At 42.1% G+C, this 20,559-nt stretch overlaps 1 protein-coding gene across 1 annotated transcript in view; it reads left to right on the plus strand.

Moving 5' to 3' along the window:
- The window catches only part of MGAT5 (alpha-1,6-mannosylglycoprotein 6-beta-N-acetylglucosaminyltransferase), a 328,495-nt gene that overhangs the window by 198,782 nt on the left and 109,154 nt on the right, over window positions 1-20,559 (plus strand). The window contains exons 7-10 of the mRNA XM_021695798.1: window positions 7,881-7,952; window positions 9,617-9,778; window positions 13,183-13,352; window positions 16,621-16,755. Coding sequence (XP_021551473.1) covers window positions 7,881-7,952; window positions 9,617-9,778; window positions 13,183-13,352; window positions 16,621-16,755 — 539 coding nt within the window. The remainder of the gene's footprint in view (window positions 1-7,880; window positions 7,953-9,616; window positions 9,779-13,182; window positions 13,353-16,620; window positions 16,756-20,559) is intronic.

The following is a 20,559-nucleotide window of genomic DNA, read 5'->3' on the forward strand; positions in this document are numbered from 1 at the left end:
GCTTTCCTCCTTAAGGTTTTGTTTTGCAGGGAGAGACAGACAAAACCAAAAATAAAATGTGTATCTTTTAGATTGTGATAAGTACTGTGGAGAAAAGTAAAACAGGAGAGGGTACTAAGAAGTGCTTATGACGAATGATGGTATCAGTTTTAGATAGAGTGGTCGGGAAATGCCCTACTGAGAAGATGAGAGGATGATATTAGAGCACCAGTTTGAAGAGAGTGAGAGAGTAAGAAGTGCAGATGTCTGGCAGAGGTGTTCAGTCGGCAGTGGCAGCAATAAGTGCAAAGGTCCTGGGGTGACCATGAGCATCCAACAATAAAAACAAGTGCAAGGAAACTAATCTCCAGGGAGATTTTGTCTCTTTTGTTCACAGGGATAATGGTGCCTGGCATACATATTTATTGAATGAAATATCCTATTTAGAGCATTTTCAAAAAATAGGCAATCGATTTTTGTTTGGAGTAACTTCTCCCAGCTATCACCTTTCTAAACTTGAGAAAAATGTTGTGAAATTTCTAACTTTAAAATCTGCTAAAACATTAAGTTTGAGACATGATGAAGCAGGTGTATTTCAAGCACTTTTTCACAATTTAATATAATGCTCTTTCATATTAGGTCTATAGGGCATGCAGGGACTAAGAGAATGGAATGAGCCAATTATATTAGAAGGCACAGCTTTCTTGCCCATCTTTTATTCTCATTGTCACTTGAGCATTATTTGCCTGCTTCTATGCTTCAGGCAAAATTGCATAATAACACAGAAGAGGTACTCTGTCCCCTGTGTCTAGAATGTGACTACCTCTATAAATCAGGTGCCTTTGGCTATCAAAGTGTAGATGCGGCCCCAAGGGGCCAGTGTTGCCACTGGGCCATGCACAGCAGGACGTGCGCCTGGGAAGGGGTGGTTATGGGAAGCATCTCTGTGCATCCCTGTGTGATTGGCTGCAGAGGAATTCGTTTACTGCCTCTCCTGTGAGGAGGAAGAGGCTTCCCCTGCGGTGATCTGGGATGGATTTTTGAGACTCTGTGACATCCTGCCATCAGCACCCAACTGGTTTTGGGCATGTGGAATACTTACTGTAGCTTTTGTTGAAGTTCTGCCCCTTCCCTAGCCCCCAGAGAATGGTGTTGGATTGCCCCAGCCCTTGGCGCTCTCTCGCACGTTTGGTCCGGAACTCTCCATGGTATTCCTGCCTGCCTTGGTAGGGAGCAGTCGTACAGTATTAGAGAATACACAGGAGGCTCCATGGCCTGTCTGGATACAGCTACGTGTGTGTGGCCTAGGGCTTTCCGCCCCGTTCCTCTTCAGTGAGATGAAGGGAGAGCCTGCCTCACCTGCCCCAGTGTGTTTCCAGAAGGTTCTCATGAAATGATGACAGCGGGTAAGTGCCACCTACGTGGAAAAGAGGATCATTATGAATATCTTTAGTGCTCAAGTCACGTCCTTGAACTATTCATTCACCACTCCAGTAATGATCGAGACCCTACTGTGTGCCTGGCACTGTTCTCAGAGCCCTGAGCAGGCAAATCGAAGTTTCTCTTCTGAAGGAATGTCATTCGCACGGGGCACAAAATCATTTCCACAAGTGCTGAGTGTTCCAAAGGGGAAAAAAAAAAAAAAGGTAGAGTCGAGGATACAGAGTGGCCAGGTAAGTAGGTCAGGGAAGGCTTCTCTGAGGAAAAGTCAGGGCATAGTGTGGAAGTCACAGAGTCACACATGGAACTCTCTGGAAGGAAGACTGTTTCAGGGAGAAGGAATAACAAATGCAGAAGCCCTGAGATAGAGGGTTCCCAGGTAAAATACAGGGTACCCATTGATATTTGAATTTCTGATAAACAATAATTTTTTAAACTATAGGTAGGTGACAAATGCTACATGGAACATACTAATACTAAAAAAAAAAATCATTATTTATCTGAAATTCTAATTTAACTTGGTGTCCTTTTTTTCATACCCTCCTGCCCCGCACCATACAAACACACATTGGGCCGCCCTTGTGAGGTAAGAATGTTCTGTTTGGACTTGGAAGGAAGGTCTCATATGAAGGGCAGGGTGAATGAGGCAGCCAGGGTTCAGGTCCCATTCTGTAGGATCTTGGTATAAATTCCAGGCTTTATTCTAAGCACAAGGAGAAAGCCTCTGAAGGGTTTGCGTTAGTGTAGGATATGATCCACTTTCAGCTTGAAAACAGTCCTTGCTGCACAGAACAGACGTTGGGGGCAGGCGTTGCCCACGGGGAGCTCTTACTGCTTTCATTGCCCTTACAGCACGGCCACCCAGTAGGAGCAGAGCAAACTTGTTCTGAAGGGTTTTCTGCAGAAGCTTTAGGCAGTTACACTCTAACACTGAAGAGTGGACTGTGCTGGCAGGACCGAGGGACACAAAGGTCTGGGCTCCGTGCGCATCACGTGGTGATTAAGTGCCGGGACTCGGGGACGGCACAGATGGCACGTCAGTCCTCAACTGTGGGTCCCCCCCTGGGCCGTGTCCTCCTCCGGCATGATAAGTGGCCTTTCCCAGGGGATTATTTGAGGACCAAGTGAGGCTATGTGTGTCAAGTGCTTATCCTAGTGCTTGGCTCCTAGTACAGTGTAGCTTTTACTTTTATATTTAGTCTCCCTCGCCCTGCCCACCATACACACCATACACAACTGTTTCCTAACCATTTGGCCCAGATATTAATCAGCTCAGGTGTTTGGTGCAGAGGACCAGTCTAGAGAGCTGAACCACGTAGTGACGTGTAGACATCTTTTACCATTTGCATTGGCTTTTTGAGCCTTAGAAGGGGAAGTGGGTGGGGCATGGAGCGGAGTAGAGAAAGCCCTTTTCTTTTTTAAGCATATACCTTCATGAGTAACTTCATTTGATATGTCATCAGTATGACGAATACATGTATGTTGGTATGTGTGTATCTATATTCATATGACTAGTCAGTGTATTAAATGAATAGATACATAGTCAGCTATATCCTTTTGATATATAACCAGCTAGCCTGAATAGGATGATGTAGAATTATCTTTTTCAGATCTTATAGTGTAATAGGGTTATTAAGAGGTCAGCTGGAGGGTACCTGGATGGCTCAGTTGGTTAAGCGTCTGCCTTCGGCCCAGGTCATGATCTCAGGGTCCTGGGAACGAGCTCCGCCTCTGGCTCCCTGCTCCACTGGGGAGTCTGCTTCTCCCTCTCCCTCTGCCACTCCCCCTGCTGGTACTCTCTCTCACTCTCTCTCTCAAATAAATAAATAAAATCTTAAAAAAAAAAAAAAAAGTCAGCTGAGCCGTCACCTTCATTTGGTAAGTGAGAAAGCTTGAAAGCTAAATGCTTTAAGTTTATATGTCTAGTCATTGGTAGAGCTGGGCACAGAGTCCATTTTGGCCAATTCCAGATTCGGCACTCTTTTCCCACTCAGCAGTCGTCTATCCTCCACTAAGCTTGGTCTTTAAGGGAGGCTCTAACGTGTTCTGGTCAGGGGAGCGATAGACCCCAGTCCTGGAACTCATTGGTGAGCTTGCCTTGGCAAGTTCCCATCTCCTTGGAGCCTTGACTTTCCCACACGTAACCTGGTGATGGTACCCATGTCACCTGGCTCTTTAGGGATGGGATTAAATGATGTAATGCATGCAAGCTTATTTTTTTCCCAGAGATTCTGACTTACTGTAAACCCTCAGTAAGTGACTATATGCTTATGTAAGGTAACTCCTTTAGAAATTATTCCGTTAATAAACGTTCATTGTAAAAACTCATAATGAGCAGATTAGCATAAAGAAGAAAATGAAAAGCACCTGTAACACCCTCATCCAGAGATAAGCTCACCTTTCTTACACATTTTTCTCATTTAGTTTTGATTGCACTTACTATCTGAAAAATACAACATGAAATTCTACACGGCAGTGATCCATGAGAGCCAACACTTCACATTAATCACGAGAGAGGCCATAGCAGTGCCTGTTCATTATTCTTTCCAAAGAGTCAGATGTTACTACAAAGTTATACCAGTTGTACGTAAATTCGTGCATATATATGTTAAATCTCCTACTAGTTTTTGCTGTAATTTTATTGCTTCTTTGCCCTCTTTAAATTCTAACTTGAGCTATATATGTATCTACTAGTGGTTTCTTTTTTCTTAAATATAACGAATTGTCCATTCTACAGGCCTTGCAAGTAAGTGTGACCCACATGAGTTGTTTAGGGACTTTGTTTTGACTCACATTGGTCATAATTAAGCTGCTAAGCCTTCTCAGATCAAAGAAGTTTAAATCATTGGGAGGAGGCTTGTCAAAAATCAAATTGGTTTATTTTGTATCTCCTTATTCCAGAAAGGTGAATTATAGGTCTCTCTCTGTGGAATATGTGTTAATGTTCCAAAGTTCTAGACTGGCTGGTCTTTTTCTGTTTTTCCTGCCTCTTCAGTTTGTGGCCTGAGAATCGTGCGCTAAAAAGATGGGTTCTGGGAAAGGAGTTTTGCCTTCAAATCGAAGGTTATTTGAGTCATGGTTTGGCTCCTCTATTGATTGTTATGTGCGTGTGCCAAGAACGCAGGTGGTTTTTGGTGCTTAAGAGGTACTGTGGTGATTTGTGGACTATTTGAAGGCTATCCATTTCCTTTCCTGGCAGAGGTCTTGAGGCAGGGCTCCCCAGCTCCCAGGAGCCGGGCAGGGGTGGGAGTGGACAGTGGGAGGGTCCAGCCACATCCATGTCCCTGCACCCGGAGCAAATACAAAATCCTGTCCCAGGGAGAGCACCAAGGGTCACAGTTGGAAAAGTGTGGCCAAAGGCGTGGGTATAGGAAGGCACCAGGCTGACAGAGGCCATGAGGGTTCTAAGAAGCAGAGAAGAGATGGTAAGAATAATTTGAACTAGAAGAGCTTCCAGAGCAGGAAGGCAGTGGGCTCATTCTAGGGTCCAGCTTTCTTGGGAGGATGCTGTGCTGGGGGGTTGGACTCATTAAATGGCCCTGGGTAAATCAGGCAGAAAACAAAATTAGGGATTAGGAAGTTGAGTTATTAGCCTTGAGCAAGACTTCCCTGAGTGTTATTAATGACGCTCTTATTTAGGAAAATGTTGCTCATTTGAGGGCTGTTTGTTTCAGTACTTGGAGTTACTGCCAGTGCTGGCTTTCTTCCAATCTTGGTAATCCTCTGAGGTTTCAGGAAAAAAGTGGTTTGGGTCCCCCCCCCAACCCCCCGCTTCCCATGGAGAAATTGGTTTATGTATAATTTAATTATTTTGTTAGCCAGTCATCCTGACTGTGTACAAAACCAGCAACCTTAAAAACCCACCATCTTCATTTGGTGTCAAAGATGTTCATAATTGGTTTTTCCTCCATTGCGAGTAAATATATAACAGGAAGATTTTGTTTATTTATTTGAGAGAGAGAATGAGATAGAGCATGAGAAGGGGGAGGGTCAGAGGGAGAAGCAGACTCCCTGCTGAGCAGGGAGCCCGATGCGGGACTCGATCCCGGGACTCCAGGATCATGACCTGAGCTGAAGGCAGTGGCTTAACCAACTGAGCCACCCAGGCGCCCCCAATTTTTTTTTTTAATTTATTTATTCATTTGACACAGAGACAGCTAGAGAGCGAACACAAGCAGGGGGAGCGGGAGAGGGAAAAGCAGGCTCCCGGCCGAGCAGGGAGCCCGATGCGGGGCTCGACCCCAGGAGCCCAGGATCATGACCTGAGCCGAAGCAGATGCCCAGCGACTGAGCCACCCTAGCAGGAAGATTTCTTGCTAAAAAGCTAAAATGCACTGACTCCGTTTTCTGTACTTTCAGCAATGCCCTTGAAACCTTGCAAAGTATTATCCAGTGATTTAGAGTAACAAGAACTGAGATAAATGATCACTTTCAAAGAGGAATTAAAGTCCTGAGTATTCTGTAGGGAAGTCCTATTTTAGAAGATCCCCTCGGACAGTATTTTCATCTGAGTGAATTTTGAGAGGTTCTTTTGAGGGTGGAAGAGCAAGGAGGGAATGTACTTTTCTTTGTCAGTATCTCGTCTCGCTCATGTCTCTCCATTTGGTTGACTTTCTTTATGCACAGTCTTGTTTCATCTTTCCCTATTAGGCTATTTGTGGGGAAATTCTTTATCCTGACGTGTGGCCGTGAACATGTCGTTACTTAATTTAGTGTGAGGCTGACTTCAGATCTGTACCCTGCTCGCTCCTCCTCATCTGTTTTGTGTGGGGTTGAAGGTCTCACGGTGGAAAATGCTAAGCTGCAGTCCATGGGAAGCCTTCATGTTATAAATATGCCTCATAGCAATATTTTATTTAGTCCATTTGCAAGAATTTAATTTGAAGTAAATAATTCACTCTGGCCTAAGATTCCAAGGTACAGATGTTTGCACTGCTGCTGGGACCAGCTGAGGCTTCACCTGCTTATAGGCTGCTTTTCTGCTGGTTTTCCCTCATTTCTCACATGTGTGGAGCCCCAGATATTGCTTCTCATGGTGATATTGCTGCAAGGTCTCCATAATTAGACATGGGCATCCAAGGCAAGTCAGTATTTTCTTTTTTTTATGAGTAGAAACCATTTCAGCTTTCCTCCTGGGCAGTCCTTTTGAGTCTCTGAAGTCATTCACAAATACGGTAAAGTCTAATTTTGCTCCACAAGAAAAAAAAAGAGAGAGAATATTGCTCTTTTCCTATCCAGGGATTCCACCCTCCCCCAAGCTTTGCTGCCCTCCGCTTACTGCTTTCCCATCATTTGCAGTAGCAGATGGCTTTATGCAAATCACGCAGTTATTTTGGTCATAGTCAAAATCACCTGGCATTAAGAGCAATTTCTAGATGAGGGAAACTGCTGTGTGTGTTTGAAAATGCACCCAGAGCTGGAGGGCGCACCATCTCGACGGAATCTGTGTTCCTGGCAGAGAAGGCTGCGGCCTTCCAAGCATGCCCCCCCCAACTTGCTCCGTGTATTTCTGTAGGTCCACCTAGCCGGTGAAAGGTCGCAGAAAAAGATATTTTCGATGACTGTTTATTAGCCATCTTTAATAATCTCATCACGTACGTGGACACAGGGGATATGCCACCTTGGTTGGCATCATACGGCCAATTTTAACAAAGAGGCCAGCAATATGCGTCACTGCAGTTTCCGTCTTTCTTTTACTAAAAATTGTAATTTTTTTTTTGCCTAATTTTCTTCGGTAGCCTCTTTGAAGTAATTCCTGTAAAATTGGGCATTTTTCCTCTTCCCCTCAACTCTCTAAACTTCTTTGCATTGACAAAACAATCCATCTTCTAGAGTGGCTCTTGCAAGATTGCTGAGGGTTTTTTTTTTTTTCCCTTCTTCCTTTTATCTCTTTCCCCAATAGTTTTTACCATCTTCTTCCTTGAGATGACATAGTGTGAAGTGAACAGCCAGAAAATGAGGGAAAGCCTTGATCAATTAGCCTTAAACGATCAGCTGCTTTCCTAATTCTGAGATAAATGATGGGGCTCTGTGGCTCAAATGTCACGCGGTTTCCTTTCCAGACATGCCTCAACAGACAACGGATCATGCCTGTCCTTCCCCTCTCACTCCCCTGCAATCTCCGTCTTTTACCTTGCTGCTCTGAGACGCCCCCACCCCTCTCCGTCTGACATAGACGCATGAGGCTTACCGGATGAAGGAGTCAGTCACTGTGAAGTACTTTGAAGGACAGATAGAAAGTGTAATTGTGGGCTCCTTGATTCCTTTGCTGCTGTTGTTCCATGTGAGAGGTCCCCTGCGTCTGTGCTGCTCGCTGAAAGCATGAAAGTCTAATAGTAGTAACAACCCCCTTAAATGTAGTGCTCATTGTGTGTCAGGAACGGTGTGCTTGGTGCTTAGTGTGAGCATTACGTGGTGTACAAACGAACCAGCAGACTTAGTGTCTCTCATGTATTTTTCAGGTTGAAAATTGGTGTCCTCATTTACCTTGGAGAGCAAAAAATCCCTATGAAGAAGCCGATCATAATTCATTGGTGAGTGATTTTTGGAAACTAGGCTTGTGATTTGGTTCTCATGCCGAGGGATACCTGCGGAGTTGGCTAGACATGCCCGCTGTAACCTGAAATCATGGTAAACTGAAGAACTTCTTTCCGCAGGCCTGTGGAAATGTGGGTGATCGAATCAGTTAACCAGTAGTGTCTGTTTCTCGAGCGATTCTCTGGGGGGTCCTGAGTGATAGGCTCCTGAGAGGAATGAGACCTGGTGCCAGATGCGGGGCACTCAGCGATCTCATAAGGGTGACAGGTGAAAATCATGACCACACCCAAGTAAAAGCTGAACTACAGGCCGATGGAAGTGAGTGAGAAGGCAGTCATCTCAGCCTGCAGGGGTTAGGAGAGGTTGCAAAGAGATGATGACATTGGAGCTGAATTTCAAAGGATGAGTGAGTTCACAGTAGATGAAGGAGAGGAAGGTGTGTCTGATGTGTGGGGGGGAAAGGTGCTCACACCAGAGTTTGGTGTTTTCAGGGAGTAGAGCGCAGTTCAGTGGACAAGGCCATAGGGTGTTGGATGAGCTTTGGTGGAAGATGAGATGGAAAAGATCAGTAGGGACCATGAAAGGTTTTCTGTGCCATATTAAAAGCTTATGTCTTTATTCTTTAGACCAAGGGTCAGCAGACTTTTTCTGTAAAAGGCCAGATAGTGAATATTTTTATCTTTCCAGGCTGTAAGGTCTCTGTTGGAACTGCTCAGTTCTGACCTTGAGTGCAAAGGGCAGCCATAGACAGGATGTAAATGAGCAGGTGTGGCCATGTTCCCGCGGAACTTTCTATACCAAAACTGGCAGCGTGATCTGGGCCCCCCGCCACAATGTGCTGACCCATGCAGTAGGCCATGGGAATCTTGGGAGAAGGTTGGGTCAAGAAGGGATCAGGTGAGTGTTGAGAACAAAGTGCATGACTGCTGAGGGATGGAGTTAGCATGTCTTAGATGTTACGAGAAATAAATAGGAGTGCTACTATTTTTCTGTTATTCCGATCACTGGTTGTACCCAGCTACATTAGAAAAATGTTCTTCCTGGCTTTTAAATTATTCTGGCCTGAGTCTTAAATTTTATTCAGCTATGGTAGGAAAATGGTATTGCTGGCTTTTAAATTCCTTAAAAAATAATGAACTTTTGTTTGTTTGAGATTGGGACAAAACTAGAAGATGAGCATTTATTTCCCTGCTTAACTTTGTGGGCAGACTAAAGCTTCCTGGCAACCTACACAATGCCAAGCAGCCTGTTAAAAATTGACTTTACTTTTTCCAGGAGTCTGCTGCCTTGCAGTAGATTCAAGTGGCAATAAATTCGGGTGCAGAGAATTTCAAGGTACATCGAGCATACTCATTGTAAAAAAAAAAAAAAAAAAAATGCATTTAAATGTAACTCGGGGCTTTGCAATGACTGTGCTGGGCCTTTCTCAATTTCTCATTTTTTAATGATGTCCCATACAGCAGATCAGCAGTCAGGGGCCTTTACTTTAATTTGTAATCCTGGGGCCTTGAAGTAAAGCTGTGCAGCAGACAAGCCTCACTTTTGAAGCCCTGCATTTAATTGACTAGCTCTTTCAAGTTTTCAAATGTCACATCATGACAGCCATTATGCCTTCTGACTTTTTATCTTCTGTTCATTTTTATTAAATTTCTGTTTCTAGGCGGAGATTCGTACAGATTTTAATATTCTCTACAGCATGATGAAAAAGCATGAAGAATTCCGGTGGATGAGACTCCGGATCCGGCGAATGGCTGATGCGTGGATCCAGGCAATCAAGTCCCTGGCAGAAAAGCAGAATCTTGAAAAGAGAAAGCGGAAGAAAGTGAGTCTCTGATGAATTCAGTTCAGTTAGATGCCAGTTTTCTTTTAAAATTCAATTTTGCTTGGAAACAAGACTAAGAGAAATGTCATGTCTCAAATGATATTCCCTCAGGGTGAATCTGCTCAGTCTCTTGTACAGCCTTTTTTTGGGCTTTCCTTTCCCCAATTACAGTAATCCTGCTTAGCAGGGACCAGCACACATGTTTCTTGGGTGAAGCCAAGCCCAGTATCTGCCTGTGAGATTTTCCTTTGAACTATCCTGACTGTCCCCGTGGCATCAGGAAACTTAACCCTCTTGGCTTTACCCAGATACAACCTTGGAGAACTTGTTGTTACATCATCTTGGCAGTCTCCTGGTTGTGGTATTTGTCAGTTCTGGGCTTTGGGCAACTGGTGCGTTCCATTGCTGCTATGTTGAGTTGGTGCTTCTGCTTCTGTTCTTGAGGGAGAGATACTATCAATTAAACTGGGGCCAATTTGTCTGAAGTTCATGAGGATTTGCTTAGAAAACCTCCGGGAATAACCCTGAGTATGAAAGATTTTATAGCCTATAGTTATAGGTTAAATGGCCTTGGCTTTAGAGTAACTGTCCGGATGACAACAGAGCAAATTAAGCGATCTCTACTACCCGCATCTAAAAATTAATTAAAAATGACTTTGGTGTTCCTAATTTGACTAATTTGATATCCTCAAAAAAAAGGAAATAGGGATGATGAACTTGCAAAACCCCAAGTGACAGTTTAGTGGTTCCATTCTGCTAAATCCCTTGAATTTATGAGACAGTAGGTCCAAACGTTCAGGCCCCAGATAGTCCTCTGTAGAAGAGAATTAGGTAAAAAATCCAGGTGGGCTGTAAGAAGAACTAGAGTATTTTTACATAATCCTATGCAATAATCTCTAGGATATATTGACCTATATATAGGTCAATAAATAGTAGATGGAGAACAGTGAACATTATTTTTAAAAGGAAGAGATAATTTTATATATCTATATACCTACATGTATACATAAAGATATGTGCATGTACACACACATGATGTATATATAATATACATTTATGCTTGATCATATTTTTAAAAATGGATAAACCATGAAATTAAAGGAGATGGGTAGTGGAGCTGGTTGCATAACATTGTGGATGCACTTAATGCCACTGTACACTTAAAAATGGTTAAAATATTAAATTTTATATTAACATCTATTGTACCACAATAAAGAGAGTCAAATATGGGGAAGGAGGGAGGCAGCAGGATTAGAAACTAGACTTAACTAAATATATCTTTCTCTGTAGATTTGATACTAGAATCACTTGACATAGTATAAAACAAAATTGAATTATGGAAAAAAAAAACAGTATCTAAAAATTACAAAGAAAATAAGACCTGAGCTGACTACGTACCCACTTTTACAGCAAACACACAAAGAAGGACTGTCCTTAGTGACTAGAACACAGCCAGTTGAGCATTTCTGATGGTATATCACAAAGGACAAAAAAACTGCAAAATACCTTAAGAGAAGTTTTACTGAGTTTTACTAAGTTTACACGTAGTAGGTGGTGGTGTAGATATTCTCATTCTGAATCCCTTCTGCATATTGGAATAAAGCTTAAGGACTTAATGTTAGTATCCTGGAGAAGTGGGATTTTCCATGTGGGAGAGAGGAAATAACATATGTAAGATGGATAATGTTATGCAAAGCTACTGTAATCCTGAGTTTGAATGGGAAGTACCAGTGTGAATTTATGATTGGTTTTATCCTGGAGGAGAAATAAATTTCCAGCTTCGTCCACTGAAAAGGGCTACAGACAATGATTAACTAGAGTCCCCTTACGCACCAGAACTTGATCTTTAGATGCCATTTCCACTAAATGGTATAAGAGGTTCTTGGAAAAATCGTTGGTTAAGGTCTGAGACAGAAGTTGTACATGATGAGCCGGGAACATCTGTCATACTGGGGAGCAAAGAAACTCTCAAAGACTACTAGAATTGTGTCAGAAGAACTTAGAAGCCAACTTGAATGGCCTCCCATTGGCAAGATGGGACAATTTGATAATCCGTAAGGATAATAACTACAGCTTATTGAAACGCATCTAATATACTTCTATCCATGATTTTATAATGATACCTTTAAAAAAGCCTCGTTGATGGTCATTAGAGTATGCTAACAAACAAATCTGTTATTTTGAAAACTGATAAAGGGTAAGAGTGAAATATTTCCCGGGCTTTTTCTATGTAAACCATACTTCAGCAGAGCCAAATAGTTGATTGGGGGGGGGGGGTAGTTTCTCTTTATAGAAGCATTCCAGCTAATAAAGGCAGAAGGAATAATAAAGTATCACCATTTTGCAACCCCTAATGGATGAGTGCATCTAGTTAGTGATCATCAGTAGCTGCTAACATCACCAGAGAGCCCAGACGTTCCCACTAGTGGAAGCACACAGTACCACCTATGAAGTAGTGTTGCCAAAAACATCAAATATGAATTGAATCATGCCCGCGGATCTAATTACTAATTTACTATAAATACAAGGGGTGGAAGAATCTGTTATATAATCAGCAAAACCCTAAGTGTGAGAGACTCTACTGGAAATACAACCTAGTCTCTTTGACAGATTTAAAACTCTCCCCACCCCCAAAGGATGGAGTTAAAGAAGCCTGAGAAATAAATGAAACAATTATAGTTTATGCAATTTATTTGACTTCTGACTTGAACAACTGTGCTTGAAAAAAGGAACAGTTGAGGAAGTGTAAAAGATAACTGGATATTGAATGATATTAAGGAATTAATAGCTATTTTAGGGGTGATAGTGATGTTATGGTTATGTTTTTTAACTGAAGGTTTGTTTCTTTTAGAGATACAAACTGAAGTATTTGCAGTTGAAAGGATCTGATCTCTAGGATTTGCTTCAACAAAAGCTAGAGGGGTTGGGAGAAAATGAGGGGTGTACATTAAGATCCTGAGTTAATAATTGTGAAATTTATATGATGAGTACATTGGAATTGACTGCATTATCGTGTCTGATTTTGGCTATGTTTGGAATTTTTTACGTTAAAACCTTAAAAATATTCCAGCTGTGGGGGAAAAAAAACCAATATTGTTAAATGATAATTTTATTGCCCTGGCTTATTCCCCTTTAATTCTGATTTCCCAAATGTTATCCTGCTTTTTAGAAACAGACTGTCCATATGTCATGTTCATAGCCATAAAAGGGGCAGTAGTGACTTTATTTCCTTCCATTTCTTTGTACCTTTTAGAAAAATCTTACGCCATGTTGAGGTTTCATTAGAACGTAAACATCACTTTAGAATTGGTTGATTGCTTTTGGTGTGTTACTATGGAGTTTATACTTGGTTCAGTGGGAATCAATATATGCCTCTCCTTTGTTTTTTTTTGTTTTTTTTTCAGGTCCTCGTTCACCTGGGACTCCTGACTAAGGAATCTGGATTTAAGATAGCAGAGACAGCTTTCAGTGGTGGCCCTCTTGGTGAATTAGTTCAGTGGAGTGATTTAATTACATCTCTGTACTTACTGGGCCATGACATTAGGATTTCAGCTTCACTGGCTGAGCTCAAGGAGTAAGGAGATTACTTTTCAATTTTAAAATCAGAATACAAAAAAGAAATTGTAAACTCTTAAAGCCCTCTATTAGTGTGTAATTTCTTGTGGAGGAAAATGAAAGTGATAATTCACTAAACAGGAGATAAGAAGATTATTTTCAGGAGCTAAATACATACACTGTGAAAAGGATAATATGTTTTCATTGTAGTTGCAGGCTCCAGAGGCTTCATAAATGAATGCCAGAAAATTCAAACTAAGGAGCTTATTCTTTGCTATTACAGGTGCTTCCAACATGTGCAGCACAAAACATTATTGACTTTCCTAATTCCCTGTCTCTTGCTGAAATGCATACCATTCCCTACTCAACTTCAAGCCTTCCAAATCTTAAAACAGGGCAGGTTCCTGTTTATAATTTAATTTGGATAGAATGATTTTCTTGAAAGCCCTGATCCAATCCTCTTTTCAGTAAAGCCAACTTTCCAGTCTGAGTCTGTTAACTCTACCTGCCTTTCCTAGTTCCCTGAAACCTTCTTCTGGCTCTAGCCCTCTCTTAATCTCTTGTAGACTGACACAGCATGGCTAGGCAGGAATGCTTCGCACCCCTTCACTCCTTTGGATAACTGCCCATGGAGACTTTCTTCCCAGCAGCCAAGTTATCATGTTGCAGTATGCCAAATGCTCCAGAAGAAATACCTAGAGTGAACATTCTAGAGATGGAAGGGTGTTTAAAACAAAATATGCCCCCCCCACTCCTACGTTATTGTCCATGACATTGATGCCCAGAGATGTCACTTGTGTTAGGGGCCAAGGTCCACACACCTGAGGAGTGGCACTGTTGAGATGAAAGCAGTAATATCAACTGTCATTTTTTAAATGATTTCTACATGCTAAAACTGTGATCAGGGCATTAGTTACAACAGGAGGGTCAACAGTTAGGATAACCACAGTATTGATGACGACTATTAGCAGCTAACGTTTGTTGAGCACCTACTGTGCATCGGATACTGAGCATTTTACGTACTGTTTACACAAACTTGGCAGTGAGTGCTGTTGCTTTCTGCATTTTAACGAGTTGTTTAAGAACACGTGGAAAACACATGAGAGCCAGGACTAGAGCGAAGCCTGTCTGACCTCAAAGGCTGTGCTCTTGACCACTCTACTAAATTGCTCCTTTTGGATCTAGATAAACCCGAGGCCTTCTGAACCCCTCAGCACTACCCGTGTCCCTTCAGCACACTGCCTCCTGCTTGCTTTAAAACACGTTGTGTACATGGCCTGCGCAGTTGAGGCATCCCTACATTCAGCAGTCATTCAGTGCTTTCTGGGCACTGGTTCTCGGTATGGGGTATACAGAGATGACCAGCATGTGTTCAAGGAAATGCCAGTCTTTTGGTAATTACGGCTAATACATCGCATAATAATTACACTAATTGCAATGTGATTAGTACTAATTGAGGCATGGATGCTATAACGTAAGCCAAGAGAGTACAGCAACATTGACTATTGCTCACCATGGTGTATGTGGCACCTAGAATAGTGCCCAGCACCCAGCGGGTGCTTGTGACTAGTTACCGAGCAAACCAGTGAAGGGATGAATCAAGGAATGAGTGAGTGGGTGAATAAATGGAAAACTGTGGGAACTCTAGGGAAAGGCGCTCCCTAGGGAGGTCAGAAAAGACGTACTAAAGGACTATCAGGCAGAGACTTCATTTGTTGGTCAAGAAGTCCATAGAGTGCTTTAAGCACTGGTGACAGAACCAGATGTGTTTTATTTAAGAAGGTAATTATGAAAGCCACATAGAGCAGTGGTTCCTGAAGATGCCTGCACATTAGAATCACCTGGGGATCTTTGTGGCCTCCCAGTGCCCACACCATATGCCAGACTAATTAAATCACAACCTGTGGGGATAGGACCCAGGCATGAGTATCTTGATGCCTCCAGATAATTCCAGTGTGCAGACAAGTTTGGGAACCGCTGAAGACAGGGTCGACCAGGAGTCCACACACACTGGCACCGTGGGCCAGATGCAGTCTTCTGTGTGTTTTTGTCACGGAACTCCCACGGGAACACAGCACACCCATTGTGGATGGATTGCCTAGGACTGCTTTTGTTCTCCAAGGGCAGAGTTGCGTGCTTGAGACAGGGGACATGTGGCCTCCAAAGGCGAAAGTATTTACTGTCTGGCCCTGTGTAGAAATACTTTCAAATTCTTGGGAAGAAACTGGTTATACAGAACCTGGTCATTTCAGAGGGCCACATGAGAGGAGGAGGAGGAGGGTACCTGAAGGTGTGGCAGTACCGAGCTACAGAGCAGAGTCCTGCTCCTAGGACTCGTCCTTTGAAGTAGGGTGGCCAGAATTTGGTGAGGGATGGTTATGGGGGGTGGGCAGGGATAAAAGGCATCGGTGAGGACCGATTTCTGGGTGTGAGTGGCAGTGTGGTTCGGTGAGCAGTTTTTACTCCCACACGTGAAGTTGGCTTATGACCAAGTATGTCAGCTCTCTCTGGGTGCAAGGGTGGGTTTGTATGGATGGGTGAGGAGATGGGTAGATGGAAGGAAGGGCAACGAAAAATTATAAACCACAGTGCTGGTTATGTAATAGAGTCTAGTCAGAAGGAAAAAATTGACATAGAAAAAATTAGGAAACAGCACAGGACAGTATAGAAGTTTATATTGTAGTGGCTAGGAATTGAAGACCTTTAGGAAGTCAGTAGGGGCTGGAGTAATGAGAACAGGTTCTGTTGGGGAAAGCAATAGCCACTGAGTATCTGGGACACATGAGGCACTTTTCTTTTTAATACCTCATTTAAACACCTGAAGAATCCCTGACATGTTGCTTTCTTATTATCTTTTCTGTCACAAATCCTGTTTTGTGGGTAGGTCGGGTTTTTTTGTTTGTTTGTTTCTCACGAGGAGGAAAGACCAGAAATGTTAGTGACTTGTCTAAGATCTCGTGGCTGCTAGTGGAGCTAGATAGTAGAGACAGATTCAGACCCAGCTCTTCCTTGGTTTCAGAGTGTGTGTGTGTGTGTGTGTGTGTGTGTGTGTGTGTGCGCGCATGCACGCGTGTGTGTGTGCCACCATTTATTTTTGCCAGAATCAGAATCAAGGCTCTGGATAGGCCCTGATTGGTGGGCAGAATTTGGATAGGCAGCAGATTGGGACAGACCATGCCATCCTCCCCGACAACATTCTTGGGATGTTTGTTTGCCTGTTAATGTTGCTAAGTGTCATATCTTGAAATAAGTTACTATTCTTTTCCTCTCTCCTGTCCTTTTTCTAGGATAATGAAGAAGGTTGTAGGAAACCGATCTGGCTGCCCAACTGTAGGAGACAGGATCGTTGAGCTCATTTATATTGATATCGTAGGACTTGCTCAATTCAAGAAAACTCTTGGGCCATCCTGGGTTCACTACCAGTAAGTGCTACATGCAGTCCTAAAGTTAATAGAGCTTTTTTTTTTTTTTTCTTTTTTTAAAACGGGGGACATTGGTTACAGGCAGAAAACGCTTATCAAATATTACCTTTTGGACTGTGTGGAATAGGTTTCTCATTCCTAATTGAAATTCACATTCTCCCCAGTGACTTTTTACTTTCAAAGGCTATTCATTATTTTCATTGATTTCTTTTAGGAATAGAAAATAAGTGTCCAGCCACCTCTCTACCTTCATTAATACTCCTCATTCCTCTCTGTGTGCCTACACCCAGTATCATTTGTTTAAGTAACAATTTGGATAAAGTGTGGAAAATGTCATTTCTTATATTGCTCAGGTTTGAGATGATGACTCATTTCTCTTCCCTTTTCCCTCATGAGTTGTCATTTTTGGAAGAGAAAGCTGTGAATACCTTGTCTGAATGCTGGGGTTTTTCACTTTTTAAGACGACCTGTGCTGAGAATGACCCAAGTGCACGCCTTTGTCATTTTGGAGAAGAACACATTGTTTCCCTCTGTGTCGGTTTGGGACCATGATTTAGTGTTTGAGATGATTTTACATGGAACACAAGCATGGCATTAAATAATAATGAATTATATAATGAAGTTTATCAATCTTTCAGATTTCCTCCAATCTTTCTAAAAAGGCTTAGTTTGATGCTGTGGTACCTCCAGCACATCTTGCATCACTTACATGCATTTTTAACAAGCTGAGGGTAGCTGTCAGTTTCAGCCTTCAGGCAAAGTATCCAGTTTAAATTTAATAGTAATTTTTAAAGAAGAGAAATACGCTATTTTTGGTTATCTTCCCCTTAACTAGAGTTGGTACTGGCTTTCATTTATGGCCTTTAAAAGTTTCCAATAGATGTAAATAAACATATTTTATCTAATGGTGTCAGTGGTACATAAATTTGGGTAAAAATCCTGAAGTTAGTACCAACTTGACTAGCTGATAGTGAATGTTGACCTATAGTTTCAACCAACTTCCTAGAAGAACACTTGGAAAATCTTTCAAGTAGCATGACTTAAAATCTCTTCATGTTTCTTTTCTATTGCTATTGGGTAAAGAGACGTTTTGATGTGTTCTTGTAACTTGATGCAATAATTGAATCCTTAACAACTTGAACTAGGTCCATTTCAGATTAGTTTATAATTTAATATTATTTATTAACTTTAATCTTCAAGCCTATATCAGATTGCAAGTCCTTTAGTAGATATTCAAAAGAAATAAAAAGTCAAGATATTAAGATTCTCCAAAACATAGTAGGGAAAACATCATTGTCTGTAGATTTTCTTGCAGTTTTCTTGCCAGTAGCAATATTTTTTTCATCCTCGGCAGTGCCATGCTCAGGGACAGAAGGAAGGGATTGATTGAGGAGTCTGTGCACTTTTCATTTCCTTTTGGTTACAGTTTCATCAAAAAGCAAAATAAAAATCTTGGTTTGGGCCAGGATAGCACTCTACCTTCTGCATCACATTATTCCTGGTTTTTTTTTGGTTTGTTTTTCCTTGAAATCTTCATACATCACAAGCCGTCACATTTGTTCTCAGTTATGTGGAAATAGCCGTCTTTATTTTTGGTTAATAAGCCATGTAAGTAAACAATCATTTTTTTTTCCTTTTTAGCTACAGCATTAAAGAAGGAAAGAAAGGCAGAGCTATTGTTCTCTGGCATTTAGCAAATGGCAGGCATCTGGTACAAAAGGACAGAGGCATCACGGGCATCCCTAGACTCACATATCCTCACCATTAAGAAGGGCTGTTGGGATAGAAAAATGTCCTCAGTGGTAGTGTTTCGGTCAATTAAAAAGGATGATTTCATTATTAAAATGGTCACCAGCCGTTGGTATTTGATTCTTATTGGATGAAAAGGCACCGTCTCAGAGGAATTTTATGGAAGGGTATAGTATCTATCCTCCCTTTAATAAATCATCATCCATGTTAGTAATACTAGCTGGCAGGACGTCTGTTAGGACTTCAGCCTTGCAGTCTTTGTGGTGTGATGAAGCTAAGCTTTGGATTTCATCCAAAGACCAAGCAGGTCCTCTGGAAAGTTTCTTGCCCACTTCTTTCCCTTCTGAAGGTTTAACATGGTCAGGACTCTCTGAATTCATCTTGGTTGATGGTACATGGCAGGAATTCCATTAAATGTAAGGATATCATCTGATCTTCCATTTAGGAGCAAAACCTTGAGTCCTGTTGATCTTGGAAACATACTTGTAAATCCATCTTGGTTGATGGTACATGGCAGGAATTCCATTAAATGTAAAGGTATCATCTGATCTTCCATTTAGGAGCAAAACCTTGAGTCCTGTTGATCTTGGAAACATATTTGTAAATTCTTTCCAATTTATGTAGGGACCCAAGAAATTCAGTTAAACATGTGTTCAGTGCCTACATACAACTAGTATACCGCTCGGGACTGCAAAACTCATACCCATTTTTCTTCCTATGAGGTCTTTGCTGAGTATTGAGGACACACAGGAAAGTGAGGTGCAAATAGCGCAAGATACACCATGTTTTACATCCAACTCCAAATTAGAAAGTAGGTCCTGGCAAGGAAGTTGTCCATCTTATAGTAGTGTGGCTCAGAGCAAAGAGAATGTTCCAGAAGTCATTTGGCATGACCGCAATGATTCCTGTTAGAAGGAGGCCAGCTGCCTCGGGCAGCAAGGCAAATATCTTTTTAAGTCCTCTGTCTGTTCCTGATGCTTCAGACACACAAAAGACATTAGAGGAACTGCATAAATATTCACAACACAGACCCAGTTCCAGAAACACAGCTGTAGAATGTGATTGAAGGAGGAAAACTATAATGTTAAACCTCCTCTGCCATACACAGAGATCCATCCCCTGCCTCTGGTTTATAAAACAAACCCAGGTCAGCTAAAAAAATAGATGATTCCCAAACTAAAGCTGACGTAGGAGGAAGTAGAATTCCAAGTTTCTCAGACATTCGATCTTTCATGCTACAGCTTTCCACTGGCTTGAGAAGCCCAGCATCATGTAGCACAGTATCAGAGTCCCGGCTTGCAGGCATTAGGCTCCCACCAGGCGTCTTGAATCATCAGGGTTTGTCTGAATTCTCTAAATTTAAAAGAAAACCAGTAAAACTCCCAAGTTAAAAATAAAATCACACGCCAAAGCTAGAGAGGTGCATACCCTGTTAGAGTGGATTGCAACTGAGTAGAAGTAGCCAAAGCCTTCGAGACAGAGGTTTCTTAGGACAAGGATGGCCTGTTCCTCCCTGCTGTGCTTGCACAGTGCCTGTAATCTTTGAGGCTCAGCCCCATCCCCTGGGCAGGAGCAGAGCACCCCCACCTGTCCGCGTGTGTCCCTCCCTCCCCTCCTGCTCTGCAACAACCCTCTACAGAACAGCCACTGTTGTCCCTACGTTCACTGAATGCTGCCATCTTTCTCAGAAGAAAATATACTGGCTCCAACCAGTGGCTTATTTTAAAATACAAGTTAAAGAGTTAGTTATAGTATAGGAGGTTTTGATGTAAGTTTTTAATGCAAACTTTGATAGTAAAAATATATATATAAGTTAAGGAATGGCGATGTTTTATTAAGAAGAGAAAAGGAATGCCCCAAACTACTCAGAGACCAGAGAAAACACACATGGGTCAGTTCCTTGGCTCCCCAGCTTTCTTTTTTCCTGGACTGTGGGCTCCCATTTCCGTCCACCTTGTGGCTGACGGTTGTCAGGCTGATGATGCATTCTTGGTGCTAATTGTGAAAATTGTTACTGTAATGGTAGCATGTTCCTTGAGAGCCACGCAGGAATCC

Source organism: Neomonachus schauinslandi, chromosome 3 (assembly GCF_002201575.2).
Source record: "Neomonachus schauinslandi chromosome 3, ASM220157v2, whole genome shotgun sequence".
Classification (NCBI taxonomy): Eukaryota; Metazoa; Chordata; class Mammalia; order Carnivora; family Phocidae; genus Neomonachus; species Neomonachus schauinslandi.